Below are 20,509 nucleotides of genomic sequence, written 5' to 3'. Positions count from 1 at the left end.
TCTCCAGAGGCCTCACACTCTGCCCTCTGGAGCCCTGCCACCCTGCTCCCAGGGTACTTTCTGATCACTTACCCCTCTCTAGTCTTGGGAACCCTTCTCTCTTCCTCTCCTTCCCCCCCTCAAGGAACTGGAAGCAAAAGCCAGGAGAGTGTGTTCTCAGGTAGCCTCTGGATTTGAGGCAAAGAAGCACAAAGGCCTAGTGACCCTGCTTAGAATATGGGGGCAGGGTGGACAGGTAAGTATGGTCAGAACAAGATAATATATCTCCAGTAATCACTGTCATTCTGGTATAAAAGAGACTTTCTACCCAGCCTGTGTGTTCATTCACTCATTCATCCCACAAATATTTTTTTAAACATTTTTAAATGTTTTATTTATTTTTGAGACAGAGAGAGACAGAGCATGAGCAGGGAGGGGCAGAGAGAGAGGGAGACAATTGGAAGCAGACTCCAGGCTCACAGAGCCCGACGTGGGGCTCAAACCCACCAACATGAGATCATGAGATCATGACCTGAATCGAAGTCAGAGGCCCAACTGACTGAGCCACCCAGGCGCCCCAATCCCACAAATATTTCTCTATCGAGCACCTATAATGTTCCAGGTGCTGGGCTAGACCCTGGAGACCTCACTGTAAACCAGAATGACATGGCCTGGGGATGCTTATAGTGAATACAGGGAGACAGATTTATAAACAAGCAACGAATTAACTAAGTGATCCAATAGGAGAGTACCTATGGGTGAGAAGAGCTCGCGTAGAGGAGAAAGGGACTGGGAGGTGGGTGCCTTCCCCCTGCATGCTTCTCTGACTTGGGTTACATGTTTCTAGCCTGAGATGCCCAGATTAACCCCTCATGACTCACCTCAAACATCACCTCTGTTCCCAAGATCTAGCTCTGACTCTGTAGAAAAATGGTTCTAGTCTCTGAGCACATCTCCTGTGTTGTCCATGCCTGTGGGTCTGTCTCCTGCACCAGAAAGCTCCTCAGAACAGGATTGAGGCCCCCAGCCGGTGCACCCAGCCCAACACATGGACCCGGGCAGGCCAACAGCATGGAATGAACGAAGGAATGAAAATGCAGAGATCCTGCAGTTAGGGGGCCAGGGGGCTTCCCACATGCCTGAGCGTGCGGTCCTCGTGATGGGGGTTCCTGGGTCACTGCTCAGGAGAATTTTGGTCTCCCCTCTGGTTGCCTAGTCATGGGCATTTCCCATTCTTCTGCCCTCCACTCAGGTGGACAAGTTGGAGAAAGGCATTTAGGAAAAGGGAACTGTGTAGTACGGAGGCATAGAAGTGTGAAAGATGGAGCTTGACATCCCAGTTTACTACACTGGAAAGCAAGAGAAAATGGCTGTTGAGGGAGGCAGGCATATTTCTGAGAGGGCTCAACACAGGGGTGAGAGCTCCTCCTGGGGCTAAGCCCCACTTTCTGCTGCACCCCACCCCCCACTCCCTCTTTTATGCCTGAGGACAGAGCACTCAGTAGTGACCTGACTCTGATGGTAATTAGGAGTTCACAAGTCTGTCTCCTCCTAGAATGAGGCGGAGCCTTTGGGAGCAAGAGACCTGGTTTCGTGTCTTTGTCACAGCACTCAGCATGATGGGCTTCAGAAAGGAGATACTTCATAAAATGTTTGATAAATGAAAGGTCCCCTGAGAGGCAGTGATGTTTACTCTGACTTTGCATCTTTGAGACCTGGGGACCTAGGCAGTGGCTGGGCAGGAACTAGAACTCCAAGCCCTGCCCCCGACTGTTCCTGGAGCTGTCCAGAGGAAGTAAAATGTGGGGCCGAGTTGGCAGACGGATGGAGTGCCCAGCTGCACCCTACCCTGGGGGGGGAGGAGTGGGCAGGAGAGGGCTTAGCTAAACATGATCACATCTTTCCTGAGGTCCTGGCATATTTTGCCCACCTTCACAGGGCCAATGGTCATGTTCAGACCCCCAATTCCAGAGTAATAGGCCCTCCCGCTCCCCAAGCACCACACACTGAAGACCACTAGGTGGCACTAAGTGGTTACTTAGTCCCTTCCCAGAGAACGGGCCATCCTTTGTCTCCTTGCTGTGCTAGGGCAGGGCACACCTCAGGAGCTGGGTGCCCAGTAGGTGTAGGGAGGGGGAGGTTCCTTTGTTGATAAACTTGCACTGGGTATGTGTGGAGTACCTCATGGTTTGTGTTCCTTAGCCCTCTTGTTCACTTTTCCACAGTAACCCTCAGAGGTCAGTGGGACATTATCCTCACCGTCCGGAGAGAAAACTAATTTCTTGAGAGGTTAGATGACTTGGCCAAAGCCACACTACAAGCTGGGTCTAGAACCCAAGTTCCAGCTACAGGGTCCTAGGGTTTTTGCAAAGTCAGCAGAGGGCCCTAAAGCTCCAGATGGCTCCACTACTTCCCATGTGACCTTGAATGTGCTGCCTAAATCCTCAGCCCTAGTTTCATCATCAGTGAAATGAGTCTAAGAGCCATCATCGGAGTTAGGACACGTAGAGAACTGGGGTGGAGCCAGGCCTGGGTAACCCATACTGCTAGCTCCTATTGGCTTCATTACACTTAAGTGGCCACCCTGCACTGCCCCCCTCCTTCCCCTCCCAGCCCCTGAGTGGCCCAGAGAATAACAAAGAGAATTAACAGGATCCAAAGTAAATGAATGTCTTCTTTCACGGTCTTCCCTCCTAGGGGACCCAGGCTGTGCCAACACTATGGAGAAGGGGATAATGCAGGTCCCCTCCTTCCCCCAACAGACATAAGGTCCCAGCCCTAGTCAGTGAGTGCGTTTATCAGAAATGAGCCTCTTCTTTCTTCTGTCCTTTTTTTTTTTAAGTAGGCTCCATGCCCAACATGGGGCTTGAACTCAAAATCCTTAACAGAGCTTTGACAATTCTTTGAGGGGATCTTTAGACGGCAATTATCGAGGAGGAGACTGGCTCACAGAAGGTGGGCAGCTCACGGTTGCTTAGCTGTAAATGGCAGAGCCAGGATGGGCATAAGGCCTCACCCAGTATTCACAGCCTTTGGAAAAAGGAGGAAGCATGGGTGCCTCTCAGCACCCCCAGCTTTGTCCCAGAAACCCCACACTCAACACTGTTTCTTGGGGGCGCCTGGCTGGCTCAGTCGGTAGAGCATGCAACTCTTGATCTCTGGGTTGTGAGTTTGAGCCCCATGTTGGGTTGTGGAGATTACTTAAAAATAAAATCTTTAAAAGGGGGTTGGGCAGCTGGGTGGTTCAGTCAGTTAAGCATCCGACTATTGATCTCAGCTCAGGTCTTGATCTCAGGATTATGAGTTTGAGCCTATCTTGGGCCCCCTCTACTTAAAAAGGGCGGAAAAAGAGACTCCACTTCTTTAAGATTTCAAGAGCATCACCTGCTGGGGCAGAAATGGCTGGGAGGGGTCAAGATGGAAGGGGAAGGTCTTGGACGGAGACCCTGAATAGGGAAGTGAATTCCAGGTGCCAGACCAGCCGGTGGGAGGGGGCTGACTGCTTGCCTACCTCCCATTCCTCCAACTCTCACTCCCTTGACTCCAGCTTCCTATTTGCCAGGAATGCCCCCTCACTTCTCTCCTGGCTGGCTGGTGTTGGGTTCAGTAAGCAGAGCCCCAGCTCACCTGGAAAGTGGTGTGAGGATGGCATCCAGTTACATGCTGAGGCTAGGAGAGCAGGCAGGGGCAACCTGGGGGCAGGAGCCAAAGACCTGGGAACTGATGGTGGGAGCAGGTGTCAGGGGGAGGCCCCAAGACACCCCCAACTTGTGGGAGCCCCCTATCCCCACCTTAGGGGGCCCTATCTTCTGGACTAAAATGCCTCTGTAAACTCCTGCGGACTGTCTGTTGTGTAGAGACCATGGCATCTGGCATCTGTTAGCTCCTGCTTGTCAGTTCCCTGAGCGGGTCTGTTTCCTTATCCTCAGAATGGGGTAAGGTGGGAATAAGCCCTGTGTGACCGATGCCCTAAGGCCCGGGATCGGCCTGGGATTGTGCTGGGTGAACTAGAAGGGCTATGCACACCCCAGAGGAGGTCTGTCTCCTCTTTCTTTTTTTTCCTCTCCACCCAGGGTGGCCTCCTCCCCCGCCCCTCACCCTGGGCCCTGGCACAGCACTTCATGCCTATTTAAGGCAAATCTCCTGATCTCCTTTTAAATAACATTCACTTCTTGTTGTGGAGAAGACAAGCAAGGCCTGAGCTTAGGAAAAGGGGAGGGGAGGCCCAGACAGCCCATCAGAGAGTGGGGGGAAGGGGGTGGGGGTGGGGGTGAAGCTGGCCTAGGAAGGTCCTTGCCCCATCCCCCACTCCCAGCCTCCCATTTGGTCCCTTTACTGAATAGGCCTTCGATTGGCTCAAACCCCTGTAGAGGTACTAGGACACTCCCAGAATGCTTCATGCAGCCCCTTATAGGCAGTGGGGATGGGGAGATGCCAACTAATGCCAGTCCCAGGGCCTGGGATGGGTGTATGCTTGGGTGAAGAAGTGGAGTGACCAGGACAACCAGTAAAGGGAATGGGAGAGTCTGGGGTAGGATTGACACCCCATCTCCACAGCTTGCCCACTGTGAAGGATGAACCACAACTGTTATTTGATTCTTGAATCTGAGGCTCAGAGAGGCCAAGAGACCTTCTCAAGGCCACACAGTTAGTGAGTGGAAGGGTCTGAAATACAAGCCTGGCCTGGCTCAAATGTAATGCTTTCTCCCCTTCGTGCCAGGTCTCGTGCCTGGGGCTGTATGTGATACCTAACAGTGACCTTTATCAGGGACAAGACATCTTTGAAAGCCCCCTGTACTCACCCTTCCTGTGCCTGCAGACCTACCAGGTGGGGGTCCCTGACTGCTTCCCTTCTGTCTCCCTCCTCTTCCCTCTCTTCAGGGTTCCAGGAACGGGCCCACCCCCTCCAGCCTGGCCCAGAACAGCTTACCTGGACTTGGCTCATACACAAAGAAAATTATAGGTGGAAGGTGGTATGTCCCACAACCCTCCAGAGGAGGCTGGGTGGGCACCTTCCCCACTGCAAGTCCCCTGCAGGGCCCTTCCTACAGCTCAGTTCTTTTTTTTTTTTTTTTTTTTTTAATGTTTCATTTATTTGAGAGAGAGACAGCATGAACAGGGGAGGGTCAGAGAGAGAGGGAGACAGAATCCGAAGCAGGCTCCAGGCTCTGAGCTAGCTGTCAGCACAGAGCCTGACATGGGGCTCAAACCCACAAACCGTGAGATCATGACCTGAGCTGAAGCCGGACGCTCAACCTACTGAGCCACCCAGGCACCCCCACAGTTCAGTTCTTACCCCTTGAGATCTGAAGCCGCCCTCTCCTACTTCCTTCTGGCTCCCCTCTTCCTAGTCTTTCCCCCAGGCAGCCACCTCCCTAGCCTCCCATCTCTATCAGCATGGCTAATATCCCTGTGGCCCTCACATGACTGAGATGCCCTCTCCAGAGTTCAAAAGCAGAGAGCCAGGGATCCTTTACAGATCATGTTGCCTCCTCAGGACCAGGTACTCACTTCTTAGGCATGTAAGCCCCAGCAGCAGGACCAGCCCCAACCCATGTCAGTGTCAGGCTGGACTGGGGGTTGGGGGACCAGAACAAGGAGAAAGCCCTAGCCTATCTTTCTCTAGATAATTAGAGCAAAAAGGGACTGTAGCAGTCAGCTGGTCCAGTGGCCTCAACAAATGAGCCCTTTATGGCCCAGAGAATGAGAAGGGAGGCTCTGGGGTCCCACAGTGAGACAGAAGCTGAACTGGATCATACTGGGACCCCTGATAACTCCAGGTAAGGGCTTGATCCCTGGAGGAGGGGGTCTATTATAGGAGGAAACTTGGTTCCATATTTAATGGGAGTGTCCTTGAGCTTCTAGGGTTGTTGTTGTTGTTTTGTTTTTTTACCATGTCTTTACTATTTATTTATTTATTTATTTTTAATGCTTATTTATTTATTTTGAGAGAGAAAGTACTTGTGCATGAGCTGGGGAGGGACAGAGAGACAGGGAGAGAGAGAATCTGGAGCAGGCTACTGCTGTCAGCTCTCTCAACTGCAAGATCATGACCTGAGCCGAAATCAAGAGTCAGACACTTTTTTTTTAGCTTTTAAAAAATAATTGCTTTTGGGAGAGAGAGACAGAGACAGAACATGAGCAGGGGAGGAGCAGGGAGAGAGGGAGACACAGAATCTGAAGCGGGCTCCAGGCCCTGAGCTGTCAGCATAGAGCCCAATGTGGGACTCAAATCCATGAACTGTGAGATCATGACCCGAGCCAAAGTTGGAAGCTTAACTGACTGAGCCACCCAGATGCCTTACTCTCCCCCCCTCCCCCTCCCTCCCCCTCTCTCCCCCTCTCTCTCTCTATATATATATAGATATAGATATAGACATATATAGATATATATATTCTTTTTTTTTTTAAGTAAACTACACCAAATCTGGGGCTGAAACTCATGACCCCAAGATCAAGAGTCCCATGCTCTAGTGACCGAGCCAGCAAGGCGCCCCAGCATGACACTACTATTAACCTCTTGTGCTAGGTAAGCCCCTTTCCCTCCTTGGGTGTCAGTTTCCCTGTGTAAAACAGGTGGGTTGGGTGGATGATCTTTGAGATCCCTTCTGGCTCATCATCCTGCATCTTCCATCAGCTCTGCCCATCCTCAAAGACCTCTGTTTGCTGGCTCTTGCCCTGGCCCAGACCTCCCTCATCACGGACGGAGATTGCTCTAACAGTTTCTGCACTGTGTCTGGCCTTCACTCTTTTCTCCTCCACTCCACACATCGCCCAGCTAATGCCCGGAGGCTTTAGGAACTCTGTGGTCCCCCATGGCCTCCCTTAGAATGACTCACTTCATTACCTGGCATTCAGCACATCCTTCCTGTAGTCTCGGACCCTGGGCTCAGTTTCCTCATTTGCCAAGTGGCACTAACAACCCCTCAGTGAGAGGGTTCTGGGATGGACACACTGGGGCACATGCGGAGAGCCTGGGAAAGGCTGGATGGCCTGACCGGCGCTCTTGGCTTCCCTGTGCTGGAAAGGCTGCCCAGCCAAACCCCACTCTCCTTCACCCAAATTGGCAAGGTCCTCAAGGCTGGTTCTAGTCCTGCCCCCTCCTAGAGAGGCCAGGGCCCCCAGCAGCCCCATCAGAGGTAACCTTGCCCATGTGGACCTGGTACAGGGCTGCACTGTACCTACCTGTCTCCATCTACAGCTCCCATCATCCTGTGAAGATGCACAACTGGGCGCCCCTAGACAGCCAGCCGGCAGGATGCTTGCTGAGAGAATGGCTGGGTCTGTGGGCTCCTGCCCGTGCCCTGTTCCTTCCTACAGGGCTGTGTTTTTGACAGGGGATTATCTTTGACCCTCAGAGATGTCCTCACTGCCAACTCCACAAAAGCTCCTAGCTGGGCCTCATGGCAGGCTTTTAGCTGGAAGCTTTACACCCTCTCTTGTCCTGTTCCAATGACTGACCAAGTGGATTCTCAGAAACGTTCCCAAAGGCCCAGGACAGGATAGCTGGCAGGAAACACAAATCATTAGAAGAGACATCTAAGGGAAGAGAAGCCAGAACCTAGATGCTTGGAGACTTCCCATTCTGAGGTCTGAACACTGTCGGCCACTTATAAATTGTAGGGCCTTGAGGAGATTCTCTAAGGTCTCTAAGCCTCAGCTTCCTCATCTGTAAAATGGGGACAATAGTATCTCATCCTATGACAAGAGAATTAAATGATGTATGCAGAGTGCTTATTAGTTCATGGCTTGGCACCTCATAAACACTCTGAAAATGGAAACAATAGGGATGCCTGGGTGGCCTAGTTGGTTAAGTGTCAGACTGCAGCTCAGGTCATGATCTCATGGTTTGTGAGTTCAAGCTCCACATCAGGTTCTCTGCTGTCATTGCAGGGCCTGCTTCAGAACCTCTGTCCCCCTCTCTCCCTGCCCCCTCCCTCTTGTGTTCTCTTCTTTCCTCTCTCAAAAAATAAACATTAGGAAAAAAGAAAATGATAATTATAATCCTTGTCGAAGAAAGATGGGTCAAGGCTGAGGTAGGAAGGACTGTTGGGAAGGAGGGAGGCACTGAGGCACAGGTTGCTTAGCCAGAGGTAGGCAGGTCATTAGTAACTGGAATAAAAACACAAAGTCCCAAGCCTGGTGCTAAGCAATCTACATACGTTATTTCACTTAAACCTCAGGTTCTTCATGTGTCCAAAGTAGGGGTTAGGAACAGAAGCTTCCTAAGGCTTTTCCAGTTCAGTGAGCACTTGTTTTCAGTTTACAGTGGTTTTCAGTGTACAAAGTAGTTATGACTTTATAGAGCCAACTCTGTGTGTGTTCTGATAGTTGTCGATGGTCATGCAACCAGATCTGGGACTTGAACCAGGGAGGACAGCTCCATCTTCCCCCACAGTCTGGTGGCAGATAGCTCTAAGAGGCGTGGGTGAGACCTGAAGCCCCACCAAGAGCCTAGGGAGGAGCATGGCTCTTGAAGGCAGCGACGTCATGGAAGCTTGGTGCTGGCTCCTGCCCAGCGTCCGGTTCTGTCGGGCTGTGCCGGGGCCCTAGGCCTGGGTCTGGAACTCATCAGCCCCACCTGTCAGCCCTCCCCGGCCGGCACCGGGGGGCCTTCAGTTATCACTAAGGAGTGTGTGGCTTCAGTCCAGGGGTCCTGTATCCCTTTCCTCCTGGGAACCTAGGGTAAGGAGCTTGCCTCCATCAGCCAAGCAGCCCCAATTTGAGTGAGCTCTGTTATATGACAGGTACCATGAAATATTCAAAGACCTCAGTCATCTAATAAATATTTATTGAACACCTATAGTGTGCCTGGCCCTGAGCTGGCTCTAGGGAATCTGACAGAAATTTCTGCCTACCCACTAGTAAAAGAAGTTGTAAAGGAAAGCAGAAGTGTGTTGGGAAATAAAAAAGAAAGTGCTTCACTTTACACAGAGTAAGTAGTCAGAAAAGGCCTCTGAGTTTAGAGAGGAAGTACAACTAGAAAGAGCGGTCCAGACAGAGGAGTGGGCCCATGCAAAGACCCTGAGACAGGAAAATCTGGACTGTCTGAAAAGCCGCCAGACCACGTGAGGGGGGCCCCAGCAAGCTCTCCCCCAGTAAGTGCCCACTGGACGAATGAGCAAACCATCACAAGAATTTCTGCTTCCGGCTGAGTTGGAGTAACCAGGACTGGATTTACGTCCCTACCTGAGATGACTGAAATTCCTCACAGAATATATGAAACAACGGTTCTCCAGACACTGGACACCAGACAAGGAAAAGCAGTGACTCCTGAGAGTAGGAAACAAATGAGGAGAGGCCCCGCCTTACTGCCGGAAGAAAGTTTCTGGACCAGAGCACAGGGAGAGAAGGACAGGTGGAGACCAGCAGTCTCCTGCACTGACAGGATGAAGTCAGGAATCTGGGGACACAAGGCAGAGAACCAAAAAGGAGAAAGCTGCACACAGAGCTCTGGTGCTCTCCAGACGTAATGCCCCTGCAAGTCATTCAGCTTGGTGCCTGCATTTAAAGAAACTACTAGAAAACACTTTTAGAATCAATCAGTAGGGTTAGAATAATCTTGGGAGCTCACACAAGGCTAGGAATAGTGCTGGCTTCCACAAACCGAAGTGGAAAACCTCACAATTAATGGGCATTGAGTAGAGTACTCACAAGACTTTTTGACTCAGAAGTGGGTGAAAATGAAACACTGCTCTGGCCCCATCTAAGAAAAGCAGGATCTGAAAAAGGACTAAATTGTTTCCAAGGGCTTTTGCACCCCAGAGCAAAACTCAAGAATATTGATAAGATTACAAAAATATCCCGCACCCAACAAAATAAAATTCACAATGCCTGCCAACCGATAAAAATTAGCATATATACAAAGAAACAGGAAAGTAGGACCCATAATGAAAAGAAAAACCAATCAATTGAAACCTACCCAGAAATTATCCAGATGATGGGATTAAGAGACACAGACATTAAAACAGTTACCATAGGGGCGCTTGTGTGGCTCATTCCGGGGGTAAGCGTCCAACTTTGCCTCAGGTCATAATCTCCCAGTTCATGAATTCGTGCCCCAAGTCGGGCTCTGTGCTGACAGCTCAGGGCCTGGAGCCTGCTTCAGAGTCTGTTTCTCCTCTCTCTGCGCCTCCCCTGCTCATGCTTTGTCTCTGTCTCTCAATAGTAAACAAATGTTAAAATTTTTTTTTAAGAAACCAGTTACTATATCTATGTTCCATATGTGCAAGAAGATAAAGCAAAGACTAACCATGTGAAGTAGAGAAATAGAAGATATTTTCTATTTTTTTATTTTTTAATTTTTTTAATTTAAAAAACTTTTTTTTAATGTTTATTTTTAAGAGAGAGAGAGACAGAGCTTGAAGAGAAGGAGCAGAGAGAGAGGGAGACACAGCATCTGAAGCAGGTTCCAGGCTCTGAGCTGTCAGCACAGAGTCTGATGCGGGGCTCGAATTTACAAACCGTGAAATCATAATCTGAGCCAAAATCGGATGCTTAACCTATTGGCCACCAACACACCCCCGAAGGTATTTTTTAAAAGACCCAAATTCATTTAAATTTTAAGGATGAAAACTATGTCTGAGATTAAAAATACACTAGATGGATTAATGGAACATTAGACATGGCAGAAGACTAGTGAACTTGAATACATAGTAACAGAAACTATCCCAAATAAAATACACAGAGAAGAAAAGAGCTTAATAATAATACAGCATTGGCAAGCTCTAACATGACTTCAAGTGACGTAATGTGTGTATGTGTAATTAGAGTCCCCCAAAGAGGGAAGAGGACAAGAAAAAGAAATACTTGATAAAAAAGGAAAAAATAACTGAAAAACTTCTAAATTTGATGGAAACTGATGAAAATTTGATAAATCATTAGATCTAAGATACTTAATGAACCCCAAGCACAATGCACATAAAGAAACTATACTAAGCTCTCTGCTCTTCCCAGTTCAACAGACCACTGCATCTCCTTGTGCGTTGCAAGCTGGATCCCCGAGACACAGTGGTAAATGTTGGAGTAAATGGATTTGGGCGTATTGGGGACCTGGTCTTCAGGGCTATTTTTTTTATATATATAAGATTTTATTTTGGGGGCACCTGGGTGGCTCAGTCAGTTAAGCATCTAACTCTTGGTTTTAGCTCAGGTCATGACCTCACAGTTCGTGAGTTTGAGCCCCGAATTGGACTCTGTGCTTATGGAGCCTGTACTGGATTCTCTTTCTCCCTCTCTCTCTGCCCCTTCCTCATGACTCCCCCCTCTCTCAAAATAAATAGTAACTTAAAAAAAAAAAAGATTTTATTTTTAAGTAATCTCTACACACAATGATCAAGAGTCACATGCTCTACCAATTGAGCTACCCAGGCCAAGTACCCCAAGGGCTGCTTTTAATTCTAACAAGGTGTGTACTGTTGCCATCAATGATCCCTTCATTGATCTCGACTACGGGGTCTACATGTTCCAGTAAGATTCCACCCATGGCAAGTTCAGTGGCACAGTCACGGCTGAGAATGGGCAGCTTGTCATCAATGGACAAGCCATCTCCATCTTCGAGGAATGAGATCCTACCATCATCAGTGTGATGCTGGTGCTGAGTATGTTGTAGAGTCCACTAATGTCTTTACATCTTGGAGAAGGCTGGGGCACACATGAAGGGTAAAACCAAAAGGGTCATCATGCCCCCATGTTTGTCATGGGCATGAACCATGGGTATGACAACTTCCTCAAGACCATCAAATGCTTCCTGTATCCCCAACTTCTTGGTGCCCCCTGGCCAAGGTCATCATGACAACTTTAGCATCACAGTGGGACTCATGACCACAGTCCATGCCATCACTGCCCCCCAGAAGACTGTAGATTGCCCCTCTGGTAAGCTGTGGCATAACAGCCATGCACTGCCCAGAACATTGCCCCTGCTTCTACTGGCACTGCCAATGCTGTGGGCAAGGTAATTCCTGAGCTATATGGGAAGCTCACCAAGATGGTCTCGCATGTTTCCACTCTCAGTGTGTCAGTAGGTTTCTAGCCTGGAGAAAGCTGCCATATATGATGACATCAAGAAGGTGGTGAAGCAGGTATCAGACAGACCCCTCAAGGGCATCCTGGGCTGCCCGAGAACTTTAATGGGGACACCTATTAAAGGTCTGTCCTGCAACTTTAATAGGAATACCAACTCTTCCCTCTTCCAAATTTGATGCTGGGGCTTGTGTTGCCCTCAATGAACACTTTGTCAAGCCCACTTCTTTTTTTTTTTTTTAATTATTTATTTTTGAGAGAGAGACAGAGAGACAGAGCATGAGTGGGGGAGGGGCAGACAGTGAGGGAGACACAGAATCCAAAGCAGGCTTCAGGCCTGAGCTGTCAGCACAGAGCCTGACGTGGGGCTTGAACCCACAAACCGTGAGATCATGACCTGAGCTGAAGTTGGATGCTTAACCACTGAGCCATCCAGGTGTACTTGTCAAGCTTATTTCCTAGTATGACAGTGAATTTGACTACAGCAAAATGGGGTAGACCTTACAGTCCACATGGCCTCCAAGGAGTAAGAGTCTCCCAGATCAACAGCCCCAGCAAGAACACAAGGAGAAGATAAAGTCCCTCAGCTGCTTGTGTGTGTACCCTAACTCAATCTCCCAACACAGAGACTCTATATTTTCCAACCCAGACCCCCAAAGAGTGGGAGGAGCTTGGGGAGACTTCCTGGTCATGTACCGCCAATAAAGTACACTGAACCTAGCCCACTCCCCTCTGAAAAACCTATCCCAAGGTATATCATAAGTTGTTTTTAAAATGTAATAAAGAGAAAATTTAAAAGCATCCAGTGTAGAGGCTCAATCGGTTAAGCATCTGACTTTGGCTTAGGTCATGATCTTGCAGTTTGTGACTTTGAGCCCCATGTTGGGCCCTGTGCTGATAGCTCAGAGCCTGGACACTGCTTCGGATTCTGTGTCTCCCTCTCTCTCTGCCTCTCCCCCGCTCATGCGCTCTCTCTCTCTCTCTCTCTCTCTCTCTCTCTCTCTCAGAAATAAACATTAAAAAAATTTTTTTAAAGCAGCCAGAGTAAAAAGACATATTACATACAAATATAAACAAGGCTAAGAGATTTTTTATAGTCAGAAACCATGCAAGCAAGAAGATACTGGAGCCACATTTTTAAAATGCAGAATGAGAGGTATCTGGCAGGCTCAGTCAGAAGAGCCTGTGACTCTTGGTCTCAGGGTTCTGAGTTCAAACCCCATGTTGGGTGCAGAGATTATTTAAAGAAATGAACAAATATAAACTTAAAAAAAAATAACAGGCACTTGGGTGGCTCAGTTGGTTAAGCATCCTACTTCAGCTTAGGTCATGATCTCAAGGTTTGTGAGTTTGAGCCCCATACCAGGTTCTCTGCTGTCAGTGGAGATCCTGCTTCGGATTCTCTATCTCCCTCTTTCTGACCCTCCCCAGCTCATACACGTGTGTGTGTGTTCCCCCCTCAAATATGAACATTAAAAAATAAAATAAAAATAAAATACAGAAATAAAAAATACATCAACCTAAAATATTTACCTTCCACCATAAGACACCATAAAAAGAAGAGCAAACTAAATCTATAGCAAGCAGAGATAAGGAAACAGTAACAATTAGAGTCTAAATCGGTGACATTGAGAATAAGAAAATAGAGAAAAATCAATAATCCAAAAGCTGTTTTTTGAAAAGGTCAACAAAACTGACAAACCCTTAGAAAGATGAAGAAAAGAAAAAAATCACTAGAATCAGAAATGCCAACCTTACAGAATAAAAAGGATTATAAAAGCATAAGGAATACTATGAACAACCTTCCACCAATAAATTTAATAACTTAGATGAAATGGACAAGTTCCTAGAAAGAAACAAAGTACTAAACTGATTCAAGAAGAACTAGGCAATCTGTATAGACCTATAACAAATAAAGAGACAGAAGTATTAAATTAAGAAATTACCCACAGGGGCGCCTGGGTGGCTCAGTCGGTTAAGCCTCCGACTTCGGCTCAGGTCATGATCTCATGTTTGTGGGTTTGAGCCCCGCGTCAGGCTCTGTGCTGACAGCTCAGAGCCTGGAGCCTGCTCCCGATTCTGTGTCTCCCTCTCTCTCTGCCCCTTCCCGTTCACGCTCTGTCTCTCTCTGTCTCAAAAATAAATAAGAGACATAAAAAAAAAATTAAAAAAAAAAAGAAATTACCCACAGCCTTAGGTAGTTTCACTGAGGAATTCTACAAAATATTTAAAGAAGAATGAATACCAATTCTTCACAAACTCTTCCAGGAAACAGAAGACAGGGAAACAATTCTCAACTCATTTTATTGTGTGATACCAAAACCAGACAAAAAGATCACAAGAAAACCACAGACCAATATCTCTTAAGAATACAGAGACAAGGGGCACCTGGGTGGCTCAGTCAGTTAAGTATCTGACTTCAGCACAGGTCATGATCTCATGGTTCCTGGGTTCAACCCCTGTGTCAGGCTCTGTGCTGACAGCTCAGAGTCTGTAGCCTACTTCAGATTCAGTGTCTGTCTCTCTGTCTGCCTCTCCCTTGCTTGTGCTCTCTCTCTCAAAAATAAATAAACATTTAAAAAATACAGAGACAAAAATCAACAAAATACTAGCAAACTGAATCCAGCAACATGTAAAAGAAATTACACCATGGCCAAGTGGGATTTATCCTGGGAATGCAGGGTTAGTTTAACCTCCAAAAATTTATTACTGTAATAAACTTTATAAATAGAATAAAAACCAAAGAGCACATAATTGTCTCAAAGTGTGGGGGAAAAACAAAAAGCAATTGACAAAATCCAAAACCCATTCATTAAAAAAAAAAAAAAAAAAAAAAAGGAATAGAAGGGAATTCCCTTCACATGACAAAGGGCAGCTAGAAAAACTGCACAGCTGCGGAGCCTGCATGGCTCAGTCAGTTACATATCTGACTTTTGGTTTCAGCTCAGGTCAGGATCTTATGGTTCGTGGGTTCGGGCCCCTCATCAGGCTCTGCTGCTGGCAGCACAGAGCCTGTTTGGGATTCTCTCTCTACCGCTTGCTCACTTATGCTGTCTCTGTCTCTCTCAATGTAAATAAATAGTATAGAATTGTAAGGAAGAAGAACATACAACTATATCTGTAGATGACTTGATCTTGTATATAGAAAGTCCTAAGGAACCCACAAAAAAATACAATTAGAACTAATAAACAACTTCAGCAAGTGTGCATGATGAAAGATTACTATATAAAAATTGTGTTTCTGTATAGAAATCAAGAATCTGAAAATAAAGCTAAGAAAACAATTCCATTTATAATAGCATTGAAAAGAACAAAATACTTAGGAACAGTACACATGCTGTGAAAGTGTACACCAGAATACTTAAAACAGATTTAATAAAAGAAGTGAAAAACTTATACTCAGAAAACATTGTTGAAAGAAATTAAAGAAGATCAGAATAAATGGAAAACATCCTATGTTCGTGAATCAGGAGACTGAGTATTGTTAGGATAGCAATATGCCCCATTTATTCAATCTACAGGTTCGGCACAATCCCCATCAGAATTCCAGTTGCATCTTTGTAGAAATTGGCAAGATGATGCTAAAATTCACATTTGAATTGCAAGGGGTCCAGAATAGCCAAAACAATCTTGAAAATTAAGAGCAAAGTTGGGAGATCTATACTTGTTCACTTTAAAACTTACTACAGGGTGACCTGGATGGTTCAGTCAGTTAAGTGGTTGACACTTTTTCTTTCTTTCTTTTTTAAATTTACTTAGAGCACAGTCTGGAGGGGAAGAGAGAGGGAATCCCAAGCAGGCTGTGCACTGTCCGCACGGACACTGATGCAGGGCTCAAACTCACAAATCGTGAGGTTATGACCTGCGCCAAAATCAAGAGTTGGAGGCTTAACCAACTGAACCACCCAGGGGCCCTAAGCTCCCCTGCTCCTTCTCAAAGTAAATAAAATAAACAAACAAACAAAAAAATAGAATAAAACTTAACTACAAAGCAGCCAACAATAATTTAAGATAGCGTGGTACTAGCATAAGGATAGACATATAGGTCAGTGGAACAGAATTGAGAGTCCAGAACCAAAACCATGTGTCTGTGGTCAGTTGATTTTCAGCAAGGGTGCAAAGACCATTCAATTGTGAAAAAAATCGTCTTTACAGAAAATAATGCTGTGACAACTGGATAGTCATGTGCAAAAAAGAAAAAATGCAGTTGGAAACTTTACCTCATATCACATACAAAAAGTAGCTCAAAACAGGTCAAATACCTAAATGTAAGAGCTAAAATTAGAAAACTCTTATTAGAAAATATAGGAGTAAATCCCAAATTAGGCAAAGGATTCCTAAATATGATGCCAAAAGCACAGGTAGCAAAAGAATAATCAGATTAAATGGACTTTATAAAAATTTAAACATTTTGTGCTTTAAAGGGCATTCTTAAGAAAAGGAAGAAGCCCACAGAATGGGAGAAAATCTTTGCAAGTTCTGTATCTGATAAGGGAGTTGTATATAGTATAAAGAACTGTTACAATGAGAAAACAAAAAGGGGCACCTGGGTGGCTCAGTTAAGTGTCCGACTCTTGATTTCACCTCAGGTCATGATCTGACGGGGTGAAGCTCCACCTGGGGCTCCCCGCTGACAGTGTGGCACCTGCTTGGGATTCTCTCTCTCCTCTCTCTTTGTTCCTCCTCGCACCTCCCCGCTGACATTCACATGCGCACATGCTCTCTTTCTCTCAAAATAAATAAATATTTAAAAAAGAGATAATAAAGAAACAAACCAATTAAAAATTGAGTAAAGGGTCTGGATAGACCTTTCTCCAGAGTAGATACACAAATGGCCAATAAACCCACTAAAAAGTGCTTGACATTATTCTTAAAAACTTTATGACAATAAATTTGATAATTTAGATGAAATGGACAAATTCTTTATGACACAATGTGTGAAAGCTAACTCAAGAAGGAAGTTAATAATCAAGATAGCCCTATGTCTATTTTTAAAAGTGGAAAAGGATAATCTTTTCAACAAATGGTGCTGGGACAGTTGGGTATTCATAGCTACACGGAAAAAAAAGACATTTGACGGACATCTCGTATATACGCCCAAACTTACTCAAAGTAGATGGCAGACTGAATAGTAAAAATCACAGGCAATTATTAGAATTTCCAAAAAATTTTCTTTACCCTTCTCGGCTACCACTTTGTTTTTTTTATTATTATTTTTAATGTTTATTTTTGAGAGAGAGAGCACAAGAGGGGGAGGAGCAGAGAGAGAGGGAGACGCAGACTCTGAAGCAGGGTCCAGGCTCTGAGCTGTCAGCACAGAGCCCCACACAGGGCTCAAACCTATGAGCCATGAGCTCATGACCTGAACCCAAGTCAGATGCTTAACTGACTGAACCATCCAGGTGCCCCAGAGTTTCTAAAATTAAAATGGCTGAAACTGAGGGTTTGGTGAAGATGTGAAGCAACTAGATCTTTCATACACTGCTAGTGGGAATGTAAAACAGTATAGCCACTTTGAAAAACAGCTTGGCAAAACTTAAGCATAGTATTCACCTACCATATGACCAAGCCATTCCGCTCCTAGTATTTGTCCAAAAGAAATAAAAGCATATATCTCTGTATAAAGACTTATACATGAATGTTCATGGTAGCTTTATTTGTAATTGCTCAAACCTCAAAATAATCCAAATGTATATCAACAGGTAAATAGGAAACAAAATTGTTATATATTCATGTAATCGATTAATACTCAGCAACAGAATTGGATCTATTAAGATACACAACCACATGGATGACTCTCAAAACAAGCTGACTGAAAGAAGACAGACAAAAAAGAGTACAAATTGTATGGCTCCATTTATATAAAATTCTATAAATACAAACTAGGCTATAGTAACTGAAAGCAAAGGAGTGGTTTCCTGGGGTGACAGCAGGGAGCTGGAGGGATTAAGGAGGGACAGGAGGAAACTTTTTTGGGGGACAGTTATGTCATTATCTTGAATGTGATGATGGTTTCACAAATGAATATCTAAGTCGAAGCTTACAAATGGGGCACCTGGGTGGCTCAGTCGGCTAAGCGTCTGACGCTTGATTTTGGCTCAGGTCGTGAGCTCAGGGTCATGAGATCGAGCCCTGCATTGGGCTCTGCAGGGACAGTGCAGAGCTTGCTTGCGATTCTCTCTCTCCCTCCCTCTCTCTCTCTGCTGGTCCCCTCCTCTTACAAGTGCTCTCTCTCAAAATGAAAAAGAAAAAGAAACTTAAAAAAAAAAGCTTACCAAATTGTACTTTACAATGTGCAGTTTATTGTATGCCAAATACACCTTGATTAATGTTTAAAACACTATTTTTTAATGTGTATTTATTTATTTTTGAGAAAGCATTTGTGCAGCTGTGGGGGGAGGGGAAGAGGAGCTGAAGGAAAAGGAGATAGAAAATCCCAAGCAGGCTCCCTGCTGTCCCTAGGATGTCTGTGCTGCTAAATTGCTATGTGACCCCAGGCATTCTGATAAGCCTTTCTGAGGTGGTTTTTTCCCCCTGTAAAGTTCAGGAAGTAATAGAACCTACAAGTGCTAGTTTAAGCCAAAAAGGGAACTTACTAGAAGGAAGTCTCAGAAAGTGATGGAGCCCTGTGGGTCCCAGAAGACGTTTTCCTATCCCTTATCTTTTTTTTTTAATTTTAAATGTTTTTATTTATTTTTGAGAGAGAGAGAGAGAGAAAGAGAGAGAGAGAGAGAGAGAGACAGTGTGAGCAGGGGAGGGTCAGAGAGGGAGGGAGACACAGAATCTGAAGCAGGCTCCAGGCTCTGAGCTGTCAGCACAGAGCCTGATGCGGGGCTCGAACCCACGAACCATGAGATCATGCCCTGAGCCGAAGCTGGACGCTTAACCGACTGAGCCACCCAGGTGCCCCTCCTATCCCTTATCTTTACTTCTCTGATCACAGCTTTCCCTGTTTCCCCATTTACCTGGTGGAAAAGGAAAGCTACCAGCTTCTGAGTTTTGTATGTTACAGGTTTAATTACTCAGAGATGCTGAATTAACTCCCTGTCAATCAAAGATCCAAATGTAAATTCTCAGGGAAAGACCCTATTGATCCATTTAGATTAAGGGCTCCACCATGCACCAACGTATGAGGTCAGGTGGCAGAGCCACATAGGATGAACCTGACTGGTCTTAGAATCTACAGATGGAGGGGCACCTGGGTGGCTCAGTTGGTTAAGTGGCCAGCTTCGGCTCAGGGCATGATCTCATGGTTCGTGGGGTCGAGCCCCGCATCGGGCTCTGTTCTGACAGCTAGCTCAGAGCCTGGAGCCTGCTTTGGATTCTGTATCTCCCCCTCTCTCTGACCCTCCCCTGCTCATGCTGTCTCCCTCTGTCTCTCAAAAATAAATAAAAAACATTTAAAAATAAAAAAAAAGAATCTACAGATGGAGAACAGGACAAGTGCTAGGAAAGTGCTTGGTGGACAGACCACAAGACAAGTGACAAGTGCCAGCAGAAACTACCAAGATAGTAGCTGAAATTCGGGAGACCTGGCCTGTTCTGTACTCAGAATTGTGTGTCTTGATGGGGGCATGTATATATGTAATGTTCCAGTGAGCAGCAGTGGGAGATCACTGGAGGAAAAAATCACTTACAACTGGGCCATCTAGGCACCTGGGTGGCTCAGTCAGTTGAGCATCCAACTTCTGCTCAGATCATGATATCACAGTTTGTGAGTCTGAGCCCCACATCGAGCTTGCTGCTGGAAGCAGAGTCTGCTTTGGGTCCTCTCTCACCTCTCTCTGCCCCTCCCCCAATTGCGCACACTCTCCCTCTCAAAAATAAGCATTAAAGAAAAAAAAAGTTTACTAAGTGCTTTCGTATCCTCTCTTTACAATGTAGACCCACCTTCTCAACTTCTCCCCTGCGATTAGCATTATTATACATCCCATTTCACAGATGGGGAAACTACCAATGAGACATCGATTGAGTGACTTGCCCAAGTTCACACAGTTTGACAGAGCAAGATGTCACCTCTAGCGTTTTGACTGGAGAGCCCTGACTTGCTCTCTCTCTCCAAGGCTAACTTCAAATGGAGTGTGGGGGAGAGGGGGGGTTGGTGGGTGAGTGCTTATCAGGGATTGAAAAGGGGGGAAGCTCAAGCAGCATCTCTGAGCTCCTGTGCAGAAGCCCCCTACCCTGGCTCCAAATACCCAGAGACCACCTTTGAGCTTTGTTTTAGCCTCTCAGGCTGGTATCCACTTACTCTTCTGACCCTTTAATCCTGCAGCTCCAACAGGTGGAGAGAATCTTAGATTCAAAATGTGAACTCAGTCAAGTCCTGCAGAATGGCAAAGAAACCTAAGGACCGAACCCAAGCACCTGAGGATAGTCAACACTAACAGTCAGTGTACGCTGCCGTGTGTATATACAGGCCTTGGGTGGCATGAGTACTGATGAGCACAGTACTGACTTCGTTTTCATATGGATTGTGAGGTAGGTACTGCTACTATCCCCATTTTACAGT

The 20,509-nt window shown here is 46.2% G+C and overlaps 1 protein-coding gene across 2 annotated transcripts in view; it reads left to right on the top strand.

The window, feature by feature from the left end:
• The first annotated feature begins 12,007 nt into the window (after positions 1–12,007).
• RBPMS2 (RNA binding protein, mRNA processing factor 2) overlaps positions 12,008–20,509 on the top strand; it is a 49,140-nt gene continuing 40,638 nt past the window's right edge. Inside the window, exons 1-2 of one of the 2 annotated variants that reach the window (XM_029952590.1) lie at positions 12,008–12,059; positions 20,273–20,478. In XM_029952590.1, coding sequence (XP_029808450.1) covers positions 20,467–20,478 — 12 coding nt within the window. In that variant the 5' untranslated portion in view covers positions 12,008–12,059; positions 20,273–20,466. Of the gene's footprint in view, positions 12,060–20,169; positions 20,479–20,509 lie in introns of those variants that run through there. The other variant, XM_029952591.1, reaches the window with a different exon arrangement.

Source organism: Suricata suricatta, chromosome 9 (assembly GCF_006229205.1).
Source record: "Suricata suricatta isolate VVHF042 chromosome 9, meerkat_22Aug2017_6uvM2_HiC, whole genome shotgun sequence".
NCBI classification, from domain to species: Eukaryota; Metazoa; Chordata; class Mammalia; order Carnivora; family Herpestidae; genus Suricata; species Suricata suricatta.
The sequence above is the reverse complement of the archived record's forward strand: the minus strand, read 5'-3'. Positions and strand labels throughout refer to the sequence as shown.